Raw genomic sequence first — 27,609 nt, forward strand, 5'->3', positions numbered from 1 at the left:
CAGCTCTAGGAAGAGTCTTGGTGGTTCCAAACTTCTTCCATTTAAAAATGATGGAGGCCACTGTGTTCTTTGGGACCTTCAATGCTGCATAAAATGTGTTGGTACCCTTCCCCAGATCTATGCCTTGACACAATCCTGTCTCGGAGTACTACAGACAATTCCTTTGACCTCAAGGTTTGGTTTTTGCTCTGACATGCACTGTCAACTGTGGGACCTTATATAGACAGGTGTGCCTTTCCAAATCATGTCCAATTAATTGAATTTACCACAGGGGGACTCCAAGTTGTAGAAACATTGCAGGGATGATCAATGGAAAAAGGATGCGCCTGAGGTCAATTTCGGGTCTCATAGCAAAGGGTCTGAATACTTATGTTTTGCAAACATTTCTAAAAACCTGTTTTCACTGTCATTATGGGGTATTGTGTGTAGAGTAAATAAATAAATCCTCAATCGATTTTAGAATAAGGCTGTAATGTAACAAAATGTGGACAAAGTGAAGGGGTCTGAATACTTTCTGAATGCACTGTTTGTCAGACGGTGTGGAAGGAAGGCCAGTAAAGTCATTAAAGACTCCAACCACCCAAGCCATAGACTATCCTCTCCTCTTCCACACGGCAAGCAGTACCAGTGCATCAAGTCTAACACCAACAGGCTCTTGAAAAGCTTTCTTCCCAAGCAATAAGACTGATAAATAGCTAACAAAATAGCTACACAGACTGAGTTAACCTTGCATCTTTATGACCTTTTATTTTTACACTGTCTATATGCACACTGACAGGCCCTACACTCACTCCATCATCTGCTCACTCACACATAATATGTACTCTACACACACACCCACTCACATACAAGCTGCAGCTACTCTGTTCATCTTATATCCTTTTGCCTAATCACCTTACCCCTATACATACTGTATCAACCCTCCATCACTCCAGTATCTGGTGTAGGCCGTCAATGTAAATAATAATTTGTTCTTAACTGACTTGCCTATTTAAAATATATATATACAGTGGGGCAAAAAAGTATTTAGTCAGCCACCAATTGTGCAAGTTCCCCCACTTAAAAAGATGAGAGAGGCCTGTAATTCTCATCATAGGTAAACTTCAACTATGACAGACAAAATGAGAAGAAAAAAAATCCAGATAATCACATTGTAGGATTTTTTATGAATTTATTTGCAAATTATGGTGGAAAATAAGTATTTGGTCAATAAGAAAAGGGTTAGGGTTAAATACATTGTTATATACCCTTTGTTGGCAATGACAGAGGTCAAACGTTTTCTGTAAGTCTTCTTAAGGTTTTCACACACTGTTGCTGGTATTTTGTCCCATTCATGCAGATCTCCTCGAGAGCAGTGATGTTTTGGGGCTGTTGCTGGGCAACACAGACTTTCAACTCCCTCCAAAGATTTTCTATGGGGTTGAGATCTGGAGACTGGCTAGGCCACTCCAGGACCTTGAAATGCTTCTTACGAAGCCACTCCTTCGTTGCCCGGGCGGTGTGTTTGGGATCATTGTCATGCTGAAAGGTCCCAGCCAAGTTTCATCTTCAATGCCCTTGCTGATGGAAGGAGGTTTTCCCTCAAAATCTCACGATACATGGCCCTATTCATTCTTTCCTTTACACGGATCAGTCGTCCTGGTCCCTTTGCAGAAAAACAGCCCCAAAGCATGATGTTTCCACCCCCATGCTTCACAGTAGGTATGGTGTTCTTTGGATGCAACTCAACATTCTTTGTCCTCCAAACACGACGAGTTGAGTTTTTACCAAAAAGTTATATTTTGGTTTCATCTGACCATATTACATTCTCCCAATCTTCTTCTGGATCATCCAAATGCTCTCTAGCAAATTTCAGATGGGCCTGGACATGTACTAGCTTAATAGGATTTGAGTCCCTGGCGGCGTAGTGTGTTACTGATGGTAGGCTTTGTTACTTTGGTCCCAGCTCTCTGCAGGTCATTCACTAGGTCCCCACGTGTGGTTCTGGGATTTTTGCTCACCGTTCTTGTGATCATTTTGACCCCACGGGGTGAGATCTTGCGTGGAGCCCCAGATCGATGGAGATTATCAGTGGTCTTGTATGTCTTCCATTTCCTAATAATTGCTCCCATAGTTGATTTCTTCAAACCAAGCTGCTTACCTATTGCAGATTCAGTCTTCCCAGCCTGGTGCAAGTCTACAATTTTGTTTCTGGTGTCCTTTGACAGCTCTTTGGTCTTGGCCATAGTGGAGTTTGGAGTGTGACTGTTTGAGGTTGTGGACAGGTGTCTTTTATACTGATAACAAGTTCAAACAGGTGCCATTAATACGGGTAACGAGTGGAGGACAGAGGAGCCTCTTAAAGAAGAAGTTACAGGTCTGTGAGAGCCAGAAATCTTGCTTGTTTGTAGGTGACCAAATACTTATTTTCCACCATAACTTGCAAATAAATTCATTAAAAATCCTATAATGTGATTTTCTGGATTTTTCCCCTCACTTTGTCTGTCATAGTTGAAGTGTACCTATGATGAAAATTACAGGCCTCCCTCATGTTTTTAAGTGGGAGAACTTGCACAATTGGTGGCTGACTAAATACTTTTTTGCTCCACTGTATAGCGAAATCCCTGCTCCTTGTAAATCCCTGTAAATATGCTATTGGAACTTTACCATGTATATAGTATGCTTACTTAGTTATTGTGTTCTTCATATTTCTTATTTATTGTGTGTTTTACTAGTATTACACTATTATTGATTATTGCAAAAATCCTTCTTTAACCTGTCTCCTCCCCGTTCATCTACACTGATTGAAGTGGATCATAGCTTTCACATGGATGCCCCAGGTCAAGAGCAGGTGTTCCTAATGTTTTTACTCAGTGTATTATGGAAGTAGTTTAGTGCCCAAAACAATTGGTTAAATATGGGTAAAAAATGTAATAATTTCTTACATTTTTTAAATAATCGCTCAGATATAGGACAGACACTTAAAAGTGTATGAATCTATTATTCAATGCGTTTATATGGGTTAATTCATGGCCAAATTCAATGTTTCATGTTTTATATATTCTTTTGATACCTAAATGGGTTCTAAAATTCTAAATAAAATAGCTCAATGATCCTTGGTATGACCATCTTAAAATAGTTCTATGTTAGAAGGGTAGAACATCGCCCCCCAGCTTAGACAATGATTAAAAAAGGTTCCATTCATGGTTCACCCAAACATGTGTAATTAATCTCCCAACTCACTTGAATTCTGCAGAATGGGAGTTTTCTGTTGGACTGAGCCTGTCCTGTTCAGTTTCTCCAGCAGGCAATCCATTCTCAACCACCCCTGCCTCCTCTAAGAAGGGGTCCTGTCCTGGTGGTGCCTCTGCCTCTCTCTCATCTTCATGGCCACCAGGAAGAGCCTGCGGCTGGCCATGCCCTGCAGTGTCATGGTGGCCACCACGCGTGGCAGCAACATCTGGACTGTGGGGGATAAAGCAGTAAAGGTCTGCAGGGGCCGGAGGGGCCTGCAGGAAGCTGGGGCTCGGGGCCAGAGCAGGGTGCAGCAGGAGGGGGGCCCCAGCTTCCGAGTCAGGCGGCTCAATAATCGGATCCCCCCGAAAGGGCTGCTGCCCCGGGGGCTGGGAGTTGGCTTCAGGGCTGCCAGAGGAGGACCTTCTAGGGAGGGAACTCTGATGGGTCTTCTCCCTCTCTTCCCCCTTATCTTCTTCCTCTCTGTCTGGTCGCCACCAGGCCTGCCCCCCGTCCAGAGCTCCATTGAGCCGGTCCATAACATCACGTAGGGGCTGGCCCACACTGTCCATGGAGGTGTCAGTCATCTCCGGCAGCCGCAGGAGACCCTCTGACTCATCCTCCTCCTGGCCTTCCTCATCCCCCATCCCTCTCCTTCTCCTCACTGTCTCGGCCCCTGAGCCCTGCGGCGGCCCCACAGAGGGGCTGCAGGAGTCTCCATCCAGCCCCTCTCCCCCTCTCGCCTGGGTTCCGTCTTCTACTTCCGCTTGCTCGGAGGCCGCTGTGTTCTGTTCACTGCTCACCGTGGAGTTGCTGGAGCCCTTCACGGCATGGCGCTTCTTGGCTGGCTTCCTTCGTCTGGCCATCCTGGTGGAAAGAAAAGCAGTACGTCATAATAGTTAGTTCATGTGTACTTCTCCTAGGTCCATATGAATTCCTAACATTTCACAAGCCAAAAAGCTAGGTGACTTGCTGACCTGTATGAGTGTGCCAATAAATGAGGGCTTCGCTTGACCTGATAACCCCGATGTTTGTTGAGCTAAAATGAAGTTGGAACATGCCATTTGGATTCAATAACTCCAAGCTCTGTGTGTTGAGGCTGAGAAAAAGTGTGGGCAACATAAACCTGATAACCAGTTAGTGGCTAAGCAGCTAACTAGCCTAAATCTCATGTAGTTTTACCCATAGAGACTAATGTTAGGAGTGTGTGCTGTACCTGATAACCTCCAGCTCGTTGCTGGTGCTCTCCGTGTCGTCCACGGTGGTGGTGGTGTCGTGGGGGTGGCGGCTAGCAGTGTGGACGGGGGTGATGTCGGCCGAGGTGTTGTTGTCTGAGTCCTCGTTGAAGGGGTTGTGTCTGGTGGGGCTGCGGGGCGGGGAAGTTCCCCTCACTGGGATGATGGCAGCCCGGAGAATCACAGAGTCTTTGAAGACCGTCTGAGGGTCTGAGGCGCTGGAGCGAGGACAGATAACCGGGTCGGTGAGGTCACCCTCTGCGGCAGGACGGGAGAGGAACACACACAGTAAACAAAATAGCAGAACATTCACACATACAGTATGCTACAGATACTGTACACATTCTGGATCCAAATAATGAGAATGGATACTGGTGGTGCTTTGGCTGGGACAGGGATTAGGGAACGCAACCACACATTTCCCACAGGATGCACAGGACAAAGACAGGCAGGCAGAAAAAAAGACAATCTTTTTGAGTGACAGGCATTGGTGAAACTATGTCAAATGAATGCAGTGACAGTTTATTTTATTTATCCGTTATTTGACCAGGTAAGTTGTGTTCTCATTTGCAGCAATGACCTGGGGAATAGTTACAGGTGAGAGGAGGGGGATGAATGAGCCAATTGTAAACTGGGGATTATTAGGTGACCGTGATAGTTTGAGGGCCAGATTGGGAATTTAGCCAGGACACCGGGGTTAACACCCCTACTCTTACAATAAGTGCCATGGGATCTTTAATGACCTCAGAGAGTCAGGACACCCGTTTAACGTCCCATCCGAAAGACGGCACCCTACACAGGGCAGTGAGATAGAGCCCTGGGGCATTGGGATATTTTTTTAGACCAGAGGAAAGAGTGCCTCCTACTGGCCCTCCAACACCACTTCCAGCAGCATCTGGTCTCCCATCCAGGAACTGACCAGGACCAACCCTGCTTAACTTCAGAAGCAAGCCAGCAGTGGTATGCAGTGCTATAGTACATGCTACAGTTGGTGACAAAAGCTTTGAAGGCAGAGTTGAACGTAGAACAAAGCCATGCAATCCAATGGTTCCAATGAGAAATAGAGGATATACCACATATATGCCGGCAGACACCAAACAGAGTGAGTACCAGCTACATCAGGCATTGCAGTTCTCTAGTATTATTCCACATCAATGCTGCGTAAGCTTCAAGGTCACGTCTTGTAAAATAAACGTTGCGTGGTTAATTGAAACATAATAGACAACATTAACAATTCACCAGTGCATAGAAATGTCTGCTTAGAAAATAACTTACCTGGCAATAAAATCGTATGAAATGTTGGCAATAGTGCCACATTTTCTTGCATAAAGGTGATTCAGTAGTGTCTTAAAAGATAAGTGTAAAAGCACAGCAACAGTGGATTTTAATATGCTTACGAATCCATCTAGCCTACTTCCCAATAAACTAAAGTGCATAAAACAGAAGCCCCTTCATTGACTTCTCTACCATTCTCTACCATTTCCCTCTCAGCATTGATATTGCAATACTCCAATTAAACCACTGACTACACAGAGGACCAGAATGCATTGAGCACACACTGTGGGATGGAGGACATGCATGAAGGGAGGAGAGGGGTAACCATGTCCCACCTTCCCAGTCTGCAGTTGGCTGCAACACAGGGAAGATGTCACCAAAATCATAATCTAAAAAGGAGGGATAAGACTCAACGTTAGAACTGGAAGGCCCGAGACAGAGGTAGAAAATGTGAGACATGAGAGAAATATGATACACTTGATGAGAACAGTTACTGGTATGGATAGGCAGAGAAAACTACAAATGAATGGGGGCTCAACGGTTTATGGAAAGTGACAGGAGATAAAGCATTCACATCTTGGAGTTCATATAGTGTGCCATGTGATCAATGAAGAGCACTTCAATGTGAGTGCTAAGCTACTATTTCTACAATAAAACCCATGAGCCACAAGTGTCTTCCTGATCGATCCAACTTCAGCATCAATACTTCATTACTTGACAAACCAGCCTATGAATTAGACTAGTGACACCACATAAGACAGATGGGGAGAGACGGGGTGGAGAGAAAAGACAGAGGTGGAGAAGGAGAAAATGAAAGATATGGATAGGTGGAGCCCGACCTTCGCTGGACGGGGCGATGGCGCTGTCGTCCCACTCCAGGTTGGTAGAGGTGAGGGAGGTGAAGGAGAGCAGAGAAAGGCTGTCAGAGCTGGGAAGGCGCTCCTCAAAGTCCAGCAGATTCTGGGGCTTGTAGTACTCCGGCATGTAGGGTGCCACATCCAAGTAAGGGACATCCTAACATCCAGAAAACAATTGGGGTTTGAGAGTGTTCTTGATGTTACATCACACATCCCCTTTTGACTGAACTATTTATTAGTTTTACACGCAAACCAAATACTATGTTTAGATTATTTGGTTAAAGCCTGAACCGTTGGAAGTGTATTAATATGAATTATAATGGTTGCAAAGCACTGTCTAATAACTGACCAACTCCAGATCAAAGCGAATGAACTCCAGTCCCGACACCAATGTGAGGAAGAGTGTGAGGTGATCATGGCTGCACACCAATGCATTTCTGGGAAGAGATTCAAAGCAGATGGTTTATGTACAATAAGGGTTATACGCATTAGTCATACAGACACACTTTCATACTCATCATCCTGCTACTATTCTGTTCATAATTTTACTCTTATTAACTATCCTTATGCCTAGTCACTAAACCCTGCCTTTATGTAAACTCAACAACAACAAAAATCACCCTTTTTCAGGAACGTCTTTCAAAGATAATCCAAACAACTTCACAGATCTTCACTGTAAAAGGTTTAAACACCGTTTCCCATGCGTGTTCAATGAACCATAAACAATTAATGAACATACACCTGTGGAACAGTTGTTAAGACATTAACAGCTTACAGACGGTAGGCAATAAAGGTCACAGTTATGAAAACTTAGGACACTAAAGAGGCCTTTCTACTGACTCTGAAAAACACCAAAAGAAAGATGCCCAGGGTCCCTGCTCATCTGTGTGAACGTGCCTTAGGCATGCTGCAATGAGGCATGAGGACTGCAGATGTGGCCAGGGAATTTAATTGCAATATCCGTACTGAGACTCCTAAGACAACGCTACAGGGAGACAGGACGGACAGCTGATTGTCCTCGCAGTGGCAGACCACGTGCAACACATGCACAGGATCGATACATCAGAACATCACACCTGCAGGACAGGTACAGGATGGCAACAACTGCCTGAGTTACACCAGGAACACACAATCCCTCCATCAGTGCTCAGACTGTCCGCAATAGGCTGAGAGAGGCTGGACTGAGGGCTTGTAGGCCTGTTGTAAGGCAGGTCCTCACCAGACATCACCAGCAACAATGTCGCCTATGGGCACAAACCCACCGTCCCTAGACCAGACAGGACTGGCAAAAAGTGCTCTTCACTGACGAGCCGCGCTTTTGTCTCACTAGGGGTGATGGTCTGATTTGCGTTTATCGTTGAAGGATTGAGCGTTACACCGAGGCCTGTACTTTGGAGCGGGATCAATTTGGAGGTGGAGGGTCCGTCATGGTCTGGGGCAGTGTGTCACAGCATCATCGGATTGAGCTTGTTGTTATTTCAGGCAATCTCAATGCTGTGCATTACAGGGAAGACATCCTCCTCCCTCATGTGGTACCCTTCCTGCAGGCTCATCCTGACATGGCCCTCCAGCATGGCAATGCCACCAGCCATACTGCTTGTTCTGTGCGTGATTTCCTGCAAGACAGGAATGCCAGTGTTCTGCCACGGCTAGCGAAGAGCGCAGATCTCAATCTCATTGAGTACATCTGGGACCCGTTGGATCAGAGGGTGAGGGCTAGGGCAATTCCCTGCAGAAATGTCCGGGAACTTGCAGGTGCCTTAGTGGAAGAGCAGGGTAACATCTAACAGCAAGAACTGGCAAGTCCATGAGGAGGAGATGCACTGTAGTACTTAATGCACCTGGTGGCCACACCAGATACTGACTGTTACATTTGATTTTGACACCCCCTTGTTCGGGGACACATTAATCCATTTATGTTAGTCACATGTCTGTGGAACTTGTTCAGCTTATGTCTCTGTTGTTGAATCTTGTTATGTTCATATAAATATTTACACATGTTAAGTTTGCTGAAAATAAAACGCAGTTGACAGTGAGAGGATGTTGCGACAATGAGCTCACACTCTGGCTGAGTGTGAGCTCCGGCAAAGGTCATGAATTTTTTCTCTCTGTACATTCAAGACCAGTTGGAGACCATAAAGGGAGTCCTGCGGTAACTGAAAAGCAGTCTGGAGATCTTCAACAGCCTGAACCAGAGAAGGAGAACATTAATAAATGACGAGCATCTGCATATAGATGCAACTTCGGTTGCATCCCATTTCCCAAATGCTGTCACTTGCCACTGGCATAGCTGCAGCTTTGGTGATGTGCCCTGATCTAAAGCCAGACTGAACTGCTCTCAGTATGTTCCTTTCAATTAATACGTTTTTTAACTGTGTCTTCATCAGGGATTCAAAGACCTTGGCCAGGATATGGAGTTTAGAGATAGGATGATAGTTATTAGCATCTGAGGAATCTTGCTAATATAAGCGGATTTCCAAATGCTGGGTATGGAATTGGTCAAGCGACTCAACTTGACAATGTGAGCCACAGGTTCAGTAATAATACCAGCTGCTATCTTTTAGAGGTAGGAGGGATCCAGGTTGTCTGGACCTGCAAACTTTTTAGTGTCTCTTGCCTGTGGAGCTTTACAGACCTTAGCATAAGAAACGGGCTCAAAATGTAAATGGTTCACAAGGGCATTTAATTTACAGTAACAGAGCTTACATTAGAAGCCTGAGCCCCAACATTATCAAAAACGTACAGCATGCAGTTGAAGTTTACATACACTTAGGTTGGAGTCATTAAAACTCGCTTTCAACCAATCCACAAATTTCTTGTTATCAAACTATAGTTATGGCAAATCACTAAGGACATCTACTTTGTGCACAACACAAGTCATTTTATCAACAATTGTTTACAGACAGATTGTTTCACTTATAATTCACTATATCCCAATTCCAGTGGGTCAGAGGTTTACATACACTAAGTTGACTGTGCCTTTAAACAGCTTGGAAAATTCCAGAAAATTATGTCAAGGCTTTAGAAGCTTCTGATAGGCTAATTGACATCATTTGAGTCAATTGGAGGTGTACCTGTAGATGTATTTCAAGGCCTACTTTCAAACTCAGTGCCCCTTTGCTTGACATCATGGGAAAATCAAAAGAAATCAGCCAAGACCTCAGAAAATAAATTGTAGACCTCAACAAGTCTGGTTCATGCCTTGGGAGCAATTTCCCAACGCCTGAAGGTACCATGTTCATCTGTACAAACAATAGTACACAAGTATAAACACCATGGGACCACGCAGCTGTCATACTGCTCAGGAAGGAGACGTGTTCTGTCTCCAAGAGACGTACTTTGGTGCGAAAAGTGCATATCAATCTCAGAACAACAGCAAAGGACCTTGTGAAGATCCTGGAGGAAATAGGTACAAAAGTGTCTATATCCACAGTAAAACGAGTCCTATATCGACATAACCTGAAAGGCCACTCAGCAAGGAAGAAGCCACTGCTCCAAAACCGCCATAAAAAAGCCAGACTACGGTTTGCAACTGTACATGGGGACAAAGATCTTACCTTTTGGGGAAATGTCCTCCGGTCTGATGAAACAATGTATATGTTATGTTTGATGGGAAAAAGGGGATGCTTGCAAGCCGAAGAACACCATCCCAACAGTGAAGCACGGGGGTAGCAGCATCATATTGTGGGGGTGCTTTGCTGCAGGAGGGACTGGTGCACTTCACAAAATAGACAGCATCATGAGGAGGGGAAATTATATGGATATATTGAAGCATCTCAAGACATCTGTCAGGAAGTTAAAGCTTGGTCGCAAATGGGTCTTCCAAATGGACAATGACCCCAAGCATACTTCCAAAGTTGTGGCAAAATGGCATAAGGACAACCAAGTCAAGGTATTGGAGTGGCCATCACAAAGCCCTGACCTCAATCCTATAGAAAATGTGTGGTCAGAACTGAAGAAGCGTGTGAGAGCAAAGAGACCTTACTAACCTGTCTCAGTTACACCAGCTATGTCAGGAGGAATGGGCAAAAATAGACCCAACCTATTGTGGGAAGCTTGTTGAAGGCTACCCGAAACGTTTGACCCAAGTTAAACAATTTAAAGGCAATGCTACCAAAAACAAATTGAGTGTATGTAATCTTCTGACCCACTGGGAATGTGATGAAAGAAATAAAAGCTTAAATAATTCTCGCTAGTATTATTCTGACATTTCACATTCTTAAAATAAAGTGGTGATCCTAACTGATCTAAGACAGGCAATTTATACAAGGATTAAATGTCAGGAATTGTGAAAAACTGAGTTTAAATGTATTTGGCTAAGGTGTATGTAACTTCAACTGTACATGAAGTGCTTGTTAAAAAAACCTACAATATGGGCTTTATTAGAATCCATCATTAATTGGTCAGGAAGGCCAGAGGAAACATTAGAACCTGACATTGATTTAAAATCCAATTTTATTTGTCACATGCATCTTACAGTGAAATGCTTACTTTCAAGCCCTTAACCAACAACGCAGTTTAAATAGAAATAAAAAGTAACAAATAATTAAAGAGCAGCAGTAAAATAATAATAGCGAGGCTATATATAGGAGGTACCAGTACAGAGTCAATGTGCGGGGGCGCCGGTTAGTCGAGGTAATTGAGTTTAATATGTACATGTAGGTAGAGTTAATAAAGTGACTATGCATAGATAATAACAGAAAGTAGCAGCAGCGTAAAAGGGGGGTGGGGGGGATGCTAATAGTCTGGGTAGCGATTTGATTAGATGTTCAGGAGTCTTATGGCTTGGTGGTAGGATCTGAGGACCATTGCCAAATCTTTTCAGTCTCCTGAGGGGGAATAGGTTTCATTGTCCTCTTCACGACGTGTCTTTGTGTGTTTGGACCATGTTAGTTTGTTGGTGATGTGGATGCCAAGGAACTTGAAGCTGTCAACCTGCTCAACTACAGCCCCGTTGATGAGAATGTGAGTGTGTTCAGTCCTCCTCTTCCTGTAGTCCACAATCATCTCCTTTATCTTGATCAAGGAGTCCTTGTTGTCCTTGCACCACACAGTCAGGTCTCTGACGTCCTCCCTATAGGCTGTCTCATTGTTGATCAAGCCTACCACCGTTGTGTCATCGGCAAACTTAATGGTGTTGGAGTCGTGCCTGGCCGTGCAGTCATGAGTGAACAGGGACTACAGGAGGGGGCTGAGCACGCACACCTGAAGGGCCCCCGTGTTGAGGATCAGCGTGGCAGATGTGTTGTTACCTACCCTTACCACCTGGGGGCGGCATGTCAGGAAGTCCAGGATCCAGTTGCAGTCAGAGGTGTTTAGTCCCAGGGTCCATAGCTTAGTGATCAGCTTTGAGGGCACTATGGTGTTGAACGCTGAGCTGTAGTCAATGATAGCATTCTCACATCGGTGTTCCTTTTGTCCAGGCGGGAAAGGGCAGTGTGGAGTGCAATAGAGATTGTATCATCTGTGGATCTGTTGGGGCAGTATGCAAACTGAGTGGGTCTAGGGTTTCTGGGATAATGGTGTTGATGTGAGCCATGACCAACCTTTCAAAGTACTTCATGGCTACAGATGGGTCGGTGGTCATTTCGGCAGGTTACCTTCGTGATCTTGGGCACAGGGACTATGGTGATCTGCTTGAAACATGTTGGTATTACAGACAGGGAGATGTTGAAAATGTCATTGAAGACACATGCCAGTTGGTCAGTGCATGCTCGCAGTACACGTCCTGGTAATCCGTCTGGCCCGGTGAATGTTGACCTGTTTAAAAAGGTCTTACATCGGCTGCGGAGAGCAGTTTTTCAGTTACCTGAAAACCCTTCCACTGATTCTAAATGTATTCAAAGTGACATGCTTTTCACAGATGGACAGAAATTTCTTATAGAAATAGTCCCAGGCAGTGTCAACATCGGGAATCAGACATGTCAATATTAAATGGTACAGATCATGTCAGAACGCTTGCTCATAAAACTGTCCAAAATATATTTTAAAAATATAACAGGGTTTGGCTTTGGTCATCTTTGTATTTCTAACACAAGCAATTGGACAATGATCATTGACATCATTACAGAATATCCCAGTCGATCCGGAACTGGTACTCCCTGTATTTGCATGTACAGTGCATTCGGAAAGTATTCAGACCCTTTCACCCTTTTCCACATTTTCACATTACAACCATACTCTAAATGAATTTTAAAAAACTCCAACCTACACACAATACCTCATAATTACTGATTTACATAAGTATTAAGAAACTGTGACGGAACATTTTATCTTGTGCTTTTCTAAAAACTAATTTCTGTGTTCATGTAAGTGACCGATTGAACAAATCCTCACTCTCAGTATCTGCAATTCAGCAGAACACCCAGACCCTTGCTTTGAAAACAAAATATCTCAATTTCAAGGTCTCAGCTTCAAGAGAAGAAGTGTTGTGAGGTATTGATCTGTCACATGCATGAACCAGTATTGGTCGGTCAAATGAATGAAGCAAACGTTAATGATGAATTAATTATGAATGAAGAACAAGCTAAAATCATACACCTATAACTTGTTCGCAGAATAAAAGAACTAACGGGACTGCCCCGGTAGAGCTCCTGACAGATGTTCACTATGGTGCATCAAGTTTGCTGGAACCTCTCCAGTTAACTGTTAATCAACAATGATTCATTAAACACTGACGTTGAGTGTCCCATGTGTAGAATTTTCACGACAATTCTTGCTATGAGAGTCGAAATTTAACTCCGGTGCATCCTGTTTCAATTGATAATCCTTGAAATGTTTCTACAACTTCATTGGAGTTCACCTGTGATAAATTCTATCGATTGGACATGATTTGGGAAGGAACACACCCGTCAATATAAGGTCCCACAGTTGACAGTGCGTGCCAGAGCAAAAACCAAGGTAGTAGTGGAGGCAACATGCTGTGGGGATGTTTTTCAGCGGCAAGGACTGGGATACTAGTCAGCATCGAGGCAAAGATGAACGGAGCAAAGTACAGAGAGATCCATGATGAAAACCTGCTCTAGAGCGCTCAGAACCTCAGACGGGGGCAAAGGTTTACCTTCCAAAAGGACAACAACCCTAAGCACACAACCAAGAAAACACGAGTTGCTTCAGGACAAGTCTCGGAATGTCCTTGAGTGACCCAGCCAGAGCCCGGACTTGAACCTGATCTAACATCTCTGGAGAGCCCTGAACATAACTGTGCAGTAATGCTCCCCATCCAAACTGACAGTGCTTGAGAGGATCTACAGAGAATGAGAGAATCTCCCCAAATACAGGTGTGCCAAGCTTGTAGCGTACCCATACCCAAGAAGAATCAAGGCTGTAATCGCTGCCAAAGGTGCTTCAACAAAGTACTGAGTAAAGGGTCTGAATACTTATCTAAATGTGTGTGTGTGTGGGGGGGGGGGGGTTGTGTAGATTGGAGAAAAAAACTAATCAATTTTAGAATAAGGCTGGTAACATCAAGGGGTCTGAATTCTGCACTCACTATGTATGCAGGTGTGTACAGTGGGGCAAAAAAGTATTTAGTCAGCCACCAATTGTGCAAGTTCTCCCACTTAAAAAGATGACGCTGGTAATTTTGATCATAGGTACACTTCAACTATGACAGACAAAATGAGGGGGGAAAAAAAATCCAGAAAATCCCATTGTAGGATATTTAATGAATTTATTTGCAAATTATGGTGGAAAATAAGTATTTGGTCACCTACAAACAAGCAAGATTCCTGGCTCTCACAGACCTGTAACTTTTTCTTTAACCTGTTATGGCTGCATCACTTTGTTCTCAATTTCCACCTGAAGACATACCCTAATCTAACTGCCTGTAGCTCAGCCCCAGAGGCAAGGATATGCATATTCTTGGTATCATTTGAATGGAAACATTCTGAAGTTTGTGGAAATGTTATTTGAATGTAGGAGAATATAACACAGTAGATCTGGTGGAAGAAAAGAGAAAGAAAGAGCATACGTTTACTGTTTTTTATTGTTGTAGTATCATCTTTCACATGTACTAGAATAGCCACACAGTCAGATAGGATGCTGGAGATCATTTTGATGGTGTGCAAAGTTTCAGACTGATAACTTCAGGAATGGGTGAGCTACATGACATTTAGCATGAAGTCACCCAGGTGTCCCACACAAGTTGCCCAAATGTACCCAAGTGGCCGAATTGGTGAAATGACCTATAACTACATACAACATATCAAATAACTAAATGCAACATATCAAAAAGCAATTCTAACACACACAAATAAAAAAATTAAAAAATGAGAAAAAAAAAGGAAAAAAAACTGTACACCCTTTGGAAGTCCTCGACACAATATTTTGCTGCCTGTGCCATGTCCCACAGCAGTTTCTTTCTGATGTAAAGTAGAGGCAAACTGAACAAGTGGTGCAGTTCATGCGACACAGAACACAACGACGCCTCCATGCTGTGCCCTTTTGGCCAAGAGGCACAGTCATGCCTGCAGTAATGAACTGTGGCATATGAACACCACTGGGGACAGAGGTAGTGCGGGCAGCATGGCACCGGAGGCTCCCAGTCGGAGTCGCTATCACTGTGAAAGAAAACATGTAAAAAATATTTTTATTGTATGGACCTTTTATCATCACATAAAATAAACATATATGTATTGTATAGAACAGAGGGAACAGTCACTAAGGTGAAGTGCTGTTCCATTCAACTCCGGCCATTGTTGTGGGCCTGCCCTCCCCTGAACAGCACCCAATGGCTATTTCATATGGAAATGAAGAGGAGTGGCAGGCGCAGTGGCCATGTGTGTGTTTGCTGTTCTACTCCATTCCATTTGAATAAAAAAATGGAAAATATAATCTGACATGGAATACACACCCAAACAAACCAACACACACACACAAACCACACATTTCATTACAAATTAAAATAAAATTATTTTTTTTGCAAAAAAATTATATAAACACACAAACACACACACATATATACATATATTTCATAAAACGGCATTAGCACTTACCCGTCCAGAAGTACGTCCTGTCCTTGCAGAAACAGCTCCTCAGTTCCTGTTTGAATTATAACACTCAAAGATTCCTCAAACAAAAAAATCTGTCTCACTTTCACTTTAGACTTTGCTTTTCCTGATTTATTCACCATGATATCTTCAACGAAATCATTGAAAATACAACTTTCCGGAATACAGCTGTGCGTAACAAGTCTCACAGCAACTCCTCTGATCATCAAGGCGAGAATGGAGTTCGTTACGCATGCCATATTAAACAAGGAATGGTGCTCCAACCCAAAACCATTACATACTGGCATTTACCTCAGCTCATTGGCTATCTACCCAGCTAGATTTCAAGAAGATCAGTGGTCATTGGGCAGAAATACAGTCCATCAACGAAGCTTCGCTAAAATGATTGGTGAGCAAGGTAGTCATTGCTCGTTGTTTTCAAATCAGTTCACTTCGGTCAATACTCACTGCAAAAAAAACAATAACGTTTGGCTATGTTGCAAACATCCAGAGGAATGCACTGAAACCAACCATGACTAGATAAACAATGTTTTACCGTGTGTAATTACATCGAATGCTCCGTAAAAAAAATTAATAGATGGAATTCACAGCACAAACAGGTTACAAAATGTTTTGATTTAAGCTATAAAAATGATTTTATCAAAGAAAACGGCACTTCATTTGATCACTGGGACCCCCAGGAAGAGAAATAAGAGCAAGATTTCAGAATGTAAGTCAATTTTACCTTCAGATGTGAATGTGTAAAAACTGTCATGGTGGAAAATGTTTGGTGTTGATTGCTCTTCTCAAACAAAAGCATGGTATTTGTTTTCTGTAATAGCCATTTTAAATTGGAAAACATAGTTTGATTACCAAGATTCTAATCTTTTGAAGGGTGTAAGACACTTGCATTTTCAAGAATGTTTAATGTTACGACGTTGTATTTTTAGTTGTCACTCTGAAATTTCCCCTGATGTTGATCCCTGTACAGGGATCACAGCCATAACAGGTTTTAAGAGGCTCCTCTGTCCTCCACTCGTTACCTGTATTAATGGCACCTGTTTGAACTTGTTATCAGTATAAAAGACACCTGTCCACAACCGCAAACAGTCACACTCCAAACTCCACTATGGCCAAGACCAAAGAGCTGTCAAAGGACACCAGAAACAAAATTGTAGACCTGCATCAGGCTGGGAAGAGTGAATCTGCAATAGGTAAGCAGCTTGGTTTGAAGAAATCAACTGTGGGAGCAATTATTAGGAAATGGAAGACATACAAGACCACTGATAATCTCCCTCGATCTGGGGCTCCATGCAAGATCTCACCCCGTGGAGTCAAAATGATCACAAGAACGGTGAGCAAAAATCCCAGAACCACACGGGGGGACCTAGTGAATGACCTGCAGAGAGCTGGGACCAAAGTAACAAAGCCTACCATCAGTAACACACTACGCCGCCAGGGACTCAAATCCTGCAGTGCCAGACGTGTCCCCCTGCTTAAGCCAGTACATGTCCAGGCCCATCTGAAATTTGATAGAGAGCATTTGGATGATCCAGAAGAAGATTGGGAGAATGTCATATGGTCAGATGAAACCAAAATATAACTTTTTGGTAAAAACTCAACTCGTCGTGTTTGGAGGACAAAGAATGCTGAGTTGCATCCAAAGAACACCATACCTACTGTGAAGCATTGGGGTGGAAACATCATGCTTTGGGGCTGTTTTTCTGCAAAGGGACCAGGACGACTGATCCGTGTAAAGGAAAGAATGAATGGGGCCATGTAACGTGAGATTTTGAATGAAAACCTCCTTCCATCAGCAAGGGCATTGAAGATGAAACGTGGCTGGGTCTTTCAGCGTGACAATGATCCCAAACACACCGCCCGAGCAACGAAGGAGTGGCTTCGTAAGAAGCATTTCAAGGTCCTGGAGTGGCCCAGCCAGTCTCCAGATCTCAACCCCATAGAAAATCTGTGGAGGGAGTTGAAAGTCCATGTTGCCCAGCAACAGCCCCAAAACATCACTGCTCTAGAGGAGATCTGCATGGAGGAATGGGTCAAAATACCAGCAACAGTGTGTGAAAACCTTGTGAAGACTTACAGAAAACATTTGACCTCTGTCATTGCCAACAAAGGGTATATAACAAAGTATTGAGATAAACTTTTGTTCTTGACCAAATACTTATTTTCCACCATAATTTGCAAAGAAATGTATTAAAAAATCCTACAATGTGATTTTCTGGATTTTTTTTTCTTCTCATTTTGTCTGTCATAGTTGAAGTGTACCTATGATGAAAATTACAGGCCTTTCGTCATTTTAAGTGGGATAACATTCACAATTGGTGGCTGACTAAATACTTTTTTGCCCCACTGTATGTGTGTGTGTGTGTGTGTGTGTGTATGTATATATTAAATATTGTATTTTCTTATTAATTGTGTTACTATTTTTATTATCTTTTGATTCTGCATAGTTGGGACAGGCTCGTAGGCAAGCATTTATAGTAAAGTCTACACCCGTTGTATTCGGTGCATGTGACAAAATTATATTTGATTTTAGTCTAAATGTATAATTTAGGGCTCTTTGGGTCAGAACACTCACTTGAAGTAATACTTCTGCAGCAATCCTTGGTTCTCTTGGAAGAGACGGAGATAGCTTTCTAAGGAGCTCTCACTCAGTGCTAGGTATAGCCAGGCACGACCTGCATAGAAAATAAATATGAACAAGGGACAAACATGGGCATATGTAGGTCATATTTACTAGTACCATGTATTATTTATTTCCTGCCTGAACTTGCAAATAAGTAGGCCTGCAAAGAAGCTTCTGTAAAAAGAGAAACATATGTGCAAACACCAATGGTAATTACTGTAATCCTGACCTCAAATAACAACATCATCATGCTACCTTTCTGGCATGTGGCACAAGAGGAACTTACAACTGGCAAACCACTGGCTAACATATGTTAACATGTTTTATCGCAGTAAATGTATGTGTTTGAATTGATTGACAGAAATGGCATGTATGTATTAGGGTTAACTGCTGTGAAACATTTGCTTCTCAAGTTGCCCACAAGACTGACCATGAATGTGGATGTGTGCGTAAGAAAGCAGTAAAAATGGTGTTCTTACTTCGCCCAAGGTTGGTTGCTATGTGCTGGAGCTCGTCTACCTGCCGGACCACTTCCCTGCGGGTGAAGTGTAGAACCAGTACCCAGTAACCTGAGGAGATATCCTGCAGCCTGCAATGCACAGACTATGAGAATTGAACTGAGTTAGGATGTATTAAAGTACTGAACAGATTTGGCTCTCAGTCTTTATACCCATAGAGTAGAGCATGGTCAAGGTGCTCGCACAGTCGCTGTAGGACCCGGTCGTGATTCCGGATGGCTGGAGTTTCATCCTCACAGGCAGCAAAGTAACTCTGCAACTGCAGTCAGAGCACAAAACATATGGAGCTGACAAGAGTACTAGGCCCACAGCCAAACTAGAAATATAGGGATATCTTCTTCATGAGATGTTGAGAGGAGTCCCTCAGTGACAGATATCTGCAAGCATGGAGCCTGAAATTGGATAATTGCTACTGTACATCTGATCCACTAAATGGTATTACTATGACTGACTTAAAAGCATTAATCAGACTTTTGTTCATAACCCCAGAAAAGACTAGTTTAACAGGATTGACAGAATATAAAGGAATGTGGGATCTTAAATTCCAGTCACCTGATGACGATCATGTGACTGGGAACAGGAACAAACTGAATATAAACTGGAGAGGACTTGAAAATCATACCAGGCAAGGTCTATTAAAGCACTGTCAGTCTGGCACAGTGCAAATACTTTGGAAGGATGGGACTGAACGTTAACTGTACAGGTGTATGCAAAGGATGAACATCAACAAACATTCAACCAGGGTTTAGCTTAATTGATTAAGTAACCCAGAAGTCAAATTGAATGTGGTCACAGTATGCGTAACTATGCCTATATTAAGCAAGCATATTGAAATGTGTTTGGAAAATAAGCAACAAAAGTTAATTTGGCCTTCAAAATAGACCTAGCTAACCGAGGGTTGTTGAATTGGCCGTGACTCTGAATTTTAGAAGTAAGAAAGTGTTTGTTTACATGACAGCATGAGCGAATACAACACAGTGTCAGCTAAGTTAGCAAGACAAAACACCCATGACATTACATACGTAATCCATGTGTTTAACGTTAGCTAAACAATATTCAAAGACCTCACAGATAGTCAGCAACTGTTTTCTACGATGAGTCAGGCCCACCTATCATGGCAAGCAGGGTAATACTGGTGTTTACCGTCTTCAAATAAGTTAGCTGATCTTACTAACATGACTTTGAGCTAACGCTATGTGTATAGACTTGGTATCAGTCTTACCTTCTTGACAGACGAAGAAATGTTTTCCAATATTCGGTCCTTGACTTTGAGTTGATCCATCACTGACTGGTCTCCTTGGCTGCCTGCAGCTGTCAGCTGATTTCCAGGGGTCTCAATGTGGTCTGCTGTCGATGTTCTCAAAGCTAGCCAGCCATATATTTTCAACACTGATAATTGGCTAGCGACGCGAACAACATATCAAACAAAGAGCTGGCTAGGTAATGTAACAACTAGCATAAGACAACATGGCCATGGCTAATAACGTTGACTGGCAACGTCGTCCTCCCTCCTACTAAGGTTCGAATGGCTAACGTCGTTAGTCAACCGAACTGGCCAGCACGTTAGTTGGCGTCAGTGCTAGTAGGGAGTCAATTTCCTGCTGTCGTAGCCGGTAACTTTTACTTTTTGTAGTTAGCTAGCACTCAACTTGTTTAAACTTATGTTGTAGTTCAACTTTATGTAAAATGTAGAAACCATTACCAAGTTTTAACAAGTTCGATGTTTAGTCCGGAGGAATATATTCAAGACAATGCTAACCCAGTTTCTAAAGCCAGAGGTGCAACATAGCGAGGCTTCCGGGAATGCTTGCGAAACAGCAATCAGAACAGACCGGGGTTTCGGATTTAACAATTCAATTACAGAAGTGAAAGGGTATTCTATAGTTAATTTTCTAGAAATTCCAATACACAACCTAGATTCGAGCCCAGGTCTAAATTGAACATGTTATTACTCCAACCTCGTGAAATTGACACGTTTTCCTTTGTCAAAAATTACTTTATCGAAGGAGTGCCTTTAAATCGACGTCCAGTACGTACGCATTCCGGCGCGAGATCATCATTAGAACGGAAGAAGTGTTTCTGCGCTTGAGTTTAGCCAGCCAACGTCGCCATGACATGGCCTCGAAGCGTGATCGGGTATCTCCATTTGGGAAGCAATTTCTGCCCATCTACGGTTAAATTTAGCAGCTAGCCATCTGAAGTTATAGAATTGACTGATAAGTCACCAAATGCCTGTCAACGAGCTCGTAACCCACTAACATCACCTCCAACAAAAGTGGGTAACAGATTTTTTTTTTGCTGTAGTTTGTCTTTAAAAAAAACTAACTACATGTTCTCTACCCTATCCAGCCCAATGATTTATATATACACACAATTGATCCAGCTGTGGGTTACTAAATTAGATTAAGGATAGTAATAAGACTTCAGAGTGGAATGTCAACATTTTATTGTAGTTTAAGGATTTGTGTAACGTTTGTTGCAAACATGTTAGTGTTTCTATTGGCGAGCCTATTTGATCAGACAAAACAAATATTCAGTGCATGTACTGCATCAAGATTATTTTATCCTCATACAAGGGGGTGGGAAAAACATACATTCATGGGATTTTTCCAAACAAGTGTTCCATCTTATTGAGATCGTGAAGCAACCATATCCAATTGCTGACTGAATTCAGAGATGTGTAAAATAATCACTCAAATTATCTGTGCACAAGTGTATTATTTTCAGAATTACAAAAAATCTCAGCCACAGCTGAATTAGTTTGCCTGCAAAACCCTCATTAAATTCCCCCACAACCAATAGAGAAGAAACATGTTCAATTCTCACCAACTCTTCTTGCAGACTCTGCCAGATGATTTAAGCAACCAAGAACCTTCACCCCAATAAGGCAAATTCTTAATCTACCACCCCTCCCTCCTATTTTAATAAGCTTTTCTCGAAACGTTTCATCTCCCTAGTCTGATTTTTCCTTTTCTTTCATGTGAAGGAAGACTATGCTGAAGACAAAGAGTCCTCCCATCATGGAGAAGACACTGGCGTAGTAAGGGAACGCTGAGGGGATGAAGCGCTCATACTGCGTGTGCTGCAGAGGACGCACTGACACCTATGGGAGAGGACATGTATACATTAGCAATTGAGTACTATACTTTGTTTGCTTATAGTGTGACACGTACAATGAATTAGCTGGTGTAGCCCTTGATATACTCAAGAGCCTTCCATTTCAAAACATGACAGTTCCCTCACCTGAGTAGAGGAGTACAGGTGTGTGTAGCCTAGCCTGTTGTAGTCCACCTTGAACTGGAACACTCCATACACGTCAGGCAACTTGAACTGGACGCTGTATTTATCTCCTATTCAGGTAAATATAATTATTTGATTGACATCAAACTGTTCAATCAATTTCCACAATGTAAATAATCATGAAAATAAAGAGTAAAATCTGAAATGTTCATACCATTTTTCTTGAGGTAGGTCCTGACGAAGGGGTCGATTCTCACAAACTCCAGCTGGATGTCTTCCCCATCAAAGGGAATCCAGCTGCCCTCGGACAGCATCTCAATTACAACGCTGTACTCCTGTGTCGGAGGAAAAGGACAGAAACAATATAATGGCCACAGTTCATGGAGTAAAAAAACAAAAATATTCATGCCTTTTTTTACATTTACATTTAAGTCATTTAGCAGACGCTCTCATTTACATTTACATTTAAGTCATTTAGCAGACGCTCTTATCTTTTTCATTCACATTAGCTAAATTGGCATATTTTCACATTTTAATGTTTTGTTAAATAAGAAAAGTAACTAAATACTGTCATAATGGACAGTAAAAATGTCTTACCACAAGATGTTGAATGATTAAATAGTGACTCACCACAAGGTCTGTGATGGTGTAAGCCGCAGGAGGGGTGCTCTCCCCCACAGGATGATGTGTAACGGCTCCCACCCGGAGTACACCGGCTTCCTTGAACACCCAACGGGACAGAGCCTCGGCTAATTCCATGTTCCCAGTCTGAGCGTACCTACAAGAGATCCAAGACTGGAATTAAAACACAGTTGTTCAATTTCTTAAAATATAAAAGGTGATTATTGAACAATGAAAATCAGGATAAAAGTATGGCAGCCAACTACAGAGCAGAAGATGAAAAGCATTATGAGAGAGGGTTACCTCTGGGAGCCAGGTGTGGCCTTCTGAACAGCGGCGTTGAAGAAGGCATCGCTGAAAAAGTGCAGTGAGCCACTGAATACCACTCGGGCATTATTCCTGGCCTGGAGCCCAGCGATCAAAAGAGTGTTCTTTCCAACAGCATGGGGGTACTGTCCAGAAAGGAGAGCGTAGTGTCAACCAAAATATAAAGTTTCAGTTATAAAACACCTTATACACATAAGTTAGTCAAATTTCAAAGGAGAATGTTTGATAAGGAAGGAAACAGTGCTGGTATTACCTGAGAGATGGGTCGGTCAGGGAAGTAGGAGTAGGAGGTGGAGGAGCCAGTCAGAATGTCCAGGACTAGGGGGTTATCTGGGTCTGCCACCATGCTGGAAGAAGGGGAGAGGACAACAAAAATCCTTTACCATAGAAAAATATGTCCATAGGGGTATGTATAACATAATACCAGTGTAGTAACTCCCTTGTTTAGAACTGACAATACTTGTTCTCAACTGTAATGGTAGACTCACCCAACACCCTTGAAGAGGATGGGTTTGTCACTGGGGTTCCCGACAATAGTGGGAGCCTTCAGAAGATTGTCTGGATCAGCAACAATCAGGGTATGCTAGGGGAAGGAATAGGGGGGGAAGTTTACCTCTTATGATTCACTTCATTCGCCTACCTCAAGTGCTCTGCAATTTTAATGGTCACTCAATACCCATTTCACACCTTTTCTTGAGACTTAACTTGGGAATTCTACATTAGACAGAAGTGCATTGACACATGCCCCTGTAAGAAATTGCAAAACCTAATGCTAAAAGGGTTACATTAGAATGTTCTTTCTTCTGCTTACCTCACCAGGGTCTGACACATCGTAATGGTGATGATCAATGACAGCAGTCTTCTCCTCATCAAACTCAATTCCACATTCACTGCCTATCTCTCTCAGAGGGTCACCTAGGACAAAGGAGATTACAGGAGAATGACATTAGTTACTGTGAAACATTCTGACCAAACCGACTCAGTGCGCGCATGTTTTGTCTATCCCCATCAGATGTGCTCATGACACGCAGGTTTAAATACCAAACCAACTGAATGAACTATATTCATTATTGGACAGGTCAAAACACACATGAAACATTCATGGATATTTAGCAAGCTTGCTGTTGCTAGCTAATTTGTCCTGGGAGATAAACATTGGATTGTTATTTTACTTGAAATGCACATGGTCCTTTTTTTCTTTGTAAAATTTTGACCCATTTTGAGTCACAAAATCATGTGTTCTCTACTCTGAAAATTAATCCATAGATAAAAGGGGAACCCTAGTTAGTTTTAAAGTTTTATTTAATTAATCTTCCCTCCATTCTTATTCTTCTGTGGATTCTATATTGAAGTTGGCAACCAACTTTAAGGTGCATTACCACCACCAACTGGACTGGCGTGTGGAACTTGTTCATCTTTCAATCAACCACGTGGGTTAGTATGCTCCTAAAAAACAATGAGTAGATGGGAGAGGCAGGACTTGCAGCGGGTCAAGTGTCTAAAATGGAACCAAGTTTGTTGATGTTTGGATGAAATTATTAAATAACCTGTGTACATTTATTTTGCAACATCTTGGTTAGTTTGGTCAGCATGTACATGTTGTAGAAACAACATGTGTTTTTTACACAAGTAAGAATAATATAATTTTTCCACTTACCAATATCAGAGCTTGCTGCAACCAGGACATTGCCTCCACCATCGATGAAGGAAGTGATTGTCTCAACACTGATGTTGCCACCAAAGTCTTTAAAAGGATAAAAGTTGCATTAAATATTTAGTACTCTGTTGTAAAAAAAAAAAAAAATGATTTGATGCAAGATAAGAAATGTCAAAAATTAGAACTGCAATGTTAGGTAACTAACCTTCCACGGATGGGGAGAAGATGATGAGGTGGTCATAGAGAAATTGCCCATATTTGATCAGGGAAAGAGAAGGATCATCTGCAGTCTTGAATGAAAGGTCAAAGCCACGATCTGCAAAAAGGGACACAGAACTACATCAGCCTGGTGGAAATTGATATGGAAATAAGTCCGCAAAGTTACTTTGTTTTAAACCATTTTTATGCCCAGGGTTGGTTAACACAGCATTTCTAGTGCATAAAAACAACACACACTTATGCATCATTTTGGGATAAACATCATGTAACAGTACATGCGCAGTAGGGACTGAAAGAATGTGCATGAAGTAGTAGTGCAATCACAGTGCAAAAGCTAAAATTCTCAGGTGCCCCGACACGTAGTTGTGCAAGTAGACAGATACGACCTTTCTTTGCCTTTAACATCGACAATGATAGCTAGCTAGTTACTTTTTTTGTTACCCAAATCAATGCCACATGACCCAGGAGTGACACCTATTCCTATCCTATGCAACGTTGCGTTGGCAACCTAGCTAGCAAAGATTAGCTAACGTTAGTGGAGTTACGAGCGCTAACTAAGATAACGTTAGCTTACTAACGGAACGAAAACAAATTAATGAAAACAAATCTTCGTTATTGATAAAAAGAAACGTATAATTGTAGCTAGCTAGCTGAGAAAAGAACATGTATTCCTTCCACCTGCCAGACTGCGGAAGAAGATTGCATGGGTATCTCTGATGTTGAGGTTGTCCAACAAAACGAGCGTCTTTCCGTCAGCCAATACCATGTGCATCATGGACGATATCATCAAGAATAAAATAAAATTGTTTCCCAACAATCTGGATTTTGTTTGAGCCATGCTTACAGTGCGTTTTTTTAACAACAAAGTAGAACTGCACCAATTCATTTGCTTGTCTGAGGTCCACTTCGCCATTTTGGAGAAGAAGTCGACGTCAGCGTTCTTCTTCTTCTTCTTTTTAAAATGTGTACTGGCTGATCGCAACCAACTGAAAGGCGCATACACTGCCATCTACTACACTGGAGTGTATGAGGCCCTATTAATCTTTTTGTTGTATCTCGCCCTGTGTTTCTGCCTACTGTTTTTGAGCGTGAATTCGGTCCACTTTGTGACACAAAAGGGAGGGAAAAAATTTCCCTACCATCTATAACCCTACACCCATTAAACCTATCCTATCTGATCCGATACTATCGCTCAACACACCTTGTAACTCCTCTGCAGTAAAATCTCATACACCCAAGTACTTCTCTGCAGCTGCCACCACATCTATTTTCTGTGATTTACGTTTCCATTTCTGCAGTACAGCTGATATCCATGGCTATGAATGTTAAGGAGCCAACCTCACTGAAACACATTTCATTTCTATCACTCTCTATTGGCCTGAGCCTACTCACAGAGAGCTTCTCATGATCCCTTACACTGGACCCCTTTTCCTCTGCTACTCTCTTCACTGCCTCAGCATACAACACCTTCTGAACTACTCTGATCCTGGCAACCTCAACTACCTTTCTCTCACCAGACACTTCTGATCTCCAGGACCATGGGCACCCTTACAGTTAACACACACAGCTTTTCCCACCAATACTACACATTCCTTTGTCTCATGCCCTACTGCACACTTCTCACATCTAAGAATCTCCCTCCTACACACGGTTGCAACATTACAATAAGCTTGGCACCTAAAGAACCATAATGGCTTCAGAATAAAAACTCTCACTCAATTATGTTGACCTGATTGCTCCTGATCTCTTCCACCACAAGATGGTTCTTGTGCTACTCAATCTCAGGAAAGCGTGCAACATATTGTTGGCCCCATTTTTCGTGAGCTGAAATAAAAGATCCCAGAAATGTTCAAAATGTTCAAAATAAGCTCAAATTTGTTAACATCCCTGTTGGTGAGCATTTCTCCTTTGCCAAGATAATCCAACAACCTGACAGTTGTGATATATCAAGAATCTAATTAAACAGCATGATCATTACACATGTGCACCTTGTGCTGGGGACAGAAAAAGCCTCTCTAAAATAAGCCATTTTGTCACACAACACAATGCCACAGATGTCTCAAGTTTTGAGGGAGCGTGCAATTGGCATACTGACTGCAACGTTGCTTTAGAGAATTTCTCAGTATATCGAACCAGCCTCACAACCACAGACCACGTGTAACCACGCCTACCAAGGACCTCCACATCTGGTTTCTTCACCTGCGGGATTGTCTGAGACCAGCCACCTGGACAGCTGATAAAACTGTGGGTTTGCATAACCAAAGAATCTCTACACAAACTGTCAGAAACAATCTCAGGGAAGCTCATCTGCGTGCTCCTCGTCCTCACCAGGATCTTGACCTGACTGCAGTTTGTCGTCGTAACCGACTTCAGTGCGAAAATGCTCAACTTCGATGGCCACTGGCACGTTGGAAAACTGTGCTCTTCACAGATGAATCCCGGTTTCAACTGTACCGGGCAGATGGCAGACAGTGTATGGCGTCCTGTGAGCGAGCGTTTTGTTGATGTCAACATTGTGAACAGAGTGCCCCATGGTAGCAGTGGGGTTATGGTATGGGCAGGCATAAGCTACTAGCAATGAACACAATTGCATTTTATCATAGCAATTTTGATGCACAGATATACCGTGGCGAGATCCTGAGGCCCATTGTTGTGCCATTCATCTACCACTATCACCTCATGTTTCAGCATGAAATTGTCCAAGTTCTTCCATGGCCTGCATACCAGACATGTCACCCATGGAGCATGTTTGGGATACTCTGGATCAACGTGTATGACAGTGTGCTCCAGTTCCCGCCAATATCCATTAACTT

The 27,609-nt window shown here is 42.6% G+C and overlaps 2 protein-coding genes across 3 annotated transcripts in view; both read right to left on the minus strand.

The window, feature by feature from the left end:
- LOC135504329 (pleckstrin homology domain-containing family M member 2-like) overlaps positions 1-20,776 on the minus strand; it is a 67,527-nt gene extending 46,751 nt beyond the window's left edge. The window contains exons 1-9 of one of the 2 annotated variants that reach the window (XM_064922796.1): positions 19,955-20,776; positions 18,885-18,991; positions 18,694-18,803; positions 18,167-18,266; positions 6,930-7,017; positions 6,563-6,737; positions 6,059-6,112; positions 4,430-4,706; positions 3,223-4,080 (exon numbers count right to left, since the gene is read on the minus strand). In XM_064922796.1, the coding sequence (XP_064778868.1) occupies positions 3,223-4,080; positions 4,430-4,706; positions 6,059-6,112; positions 6,563-6,737; positions 6,930-7,017; positions 18,167-18,266; positions 18,694-18,803; positions 18,885-18,991; positions 19,955-20,014 (1,829 nt within the window). In that variant the 5' untranslated portion in view covers positions 20,015-20,776. The remainder of the gene's footprint in view (positions 1-3,222; positions 4,081-4,429; positions 4,707-6,058; positions 6,113-6,562; positions 6,738-6,929; positions 7,018-18,166; positions 18,267-18,693; positions 18,804-18,884; positions 18,992-19,954) is intronic. The other variant, XM_064922797.1, reaches the window with a different exon arrangement.
- Positions 20,777-21,163: 387 nt separating this feature from the next.
- Positions 21,164-25,765, minus strand: LOC135504330 (dolichyl-diphosphooligosaccharide--protein glycosyltransferase 48 kDa subunit). The gene is made up of 11 exons (XM_064922799.1): positions 25,475-25,765; positions 24,783-24,893; positions 24,578-24,664; positions 23,732-23,835; positions 23,409-23,503; positions 23,174-23,267; positions 22,897-23,045; positions 22,603-22,750; positions 22,187-22,307; positions 21,976-22,082; positions 21,164-21,835 (listed from the first exon to the last, which is right to left on the minus strand). Exons 1-11 carry the CDS (start codon positions 25,707-25,709, stop codon positions 21,686-21,688), a joined length of 1,401 nt encoding a protein of 466 aa, XP_064778871.1. The 5' UTR covers positions 25,710-25,765; the 3' UTR covers positions 21,164-21,685.
- Between the last annotated feature and the right edge of the window lie 1,844 nt (positions 25,766-27,609).

The sequence above is a fragment of the Oncorhynchus masou genome, chromosome 18 (assembly GCF_036934945.1).
Source record: "Oncorhynchus masou masou isolate Uvic2021 chromosome 18, UVic_Omas_1.1, whole genome shotgun sequence".
NCBI classification, from domain to species: domain Eukaryota; kingdom Metazoa; phylum Chordata; class Actinopteri; order Salmoniformes; family Salmonidae; genus Oncorhynchus; species Oncorhynchus masou.

What these genes read in the sequence shown, in the direction of transcription:
- LOC135504330 (XM_064922799.1), bottom strand. Translation starts at nt 25,709, where the DNA reads ATGGCGAAGTGGACCTCAGACAAGCAAATGAATTGGTGCAGTTCTACT. An exon ending in CTTCTTCCGCAGTCTGGCAG is followed by an intron (nt 24,894 to 25,474) that starts GTGGAAGGAATA and finishes CCCTTTTTGCAG; the next exon opens with ATCGTGGCTTTGACCTTTCA. An exon ending in CTGACCGACCCATCTCTCAG is followed by an intron (nt 23,046 to 23,173) that starts GTAATACCAGCA and finishes CTTTCTGGACAG; the next exon opens with TACCCCCATGCTGTTGGAAA.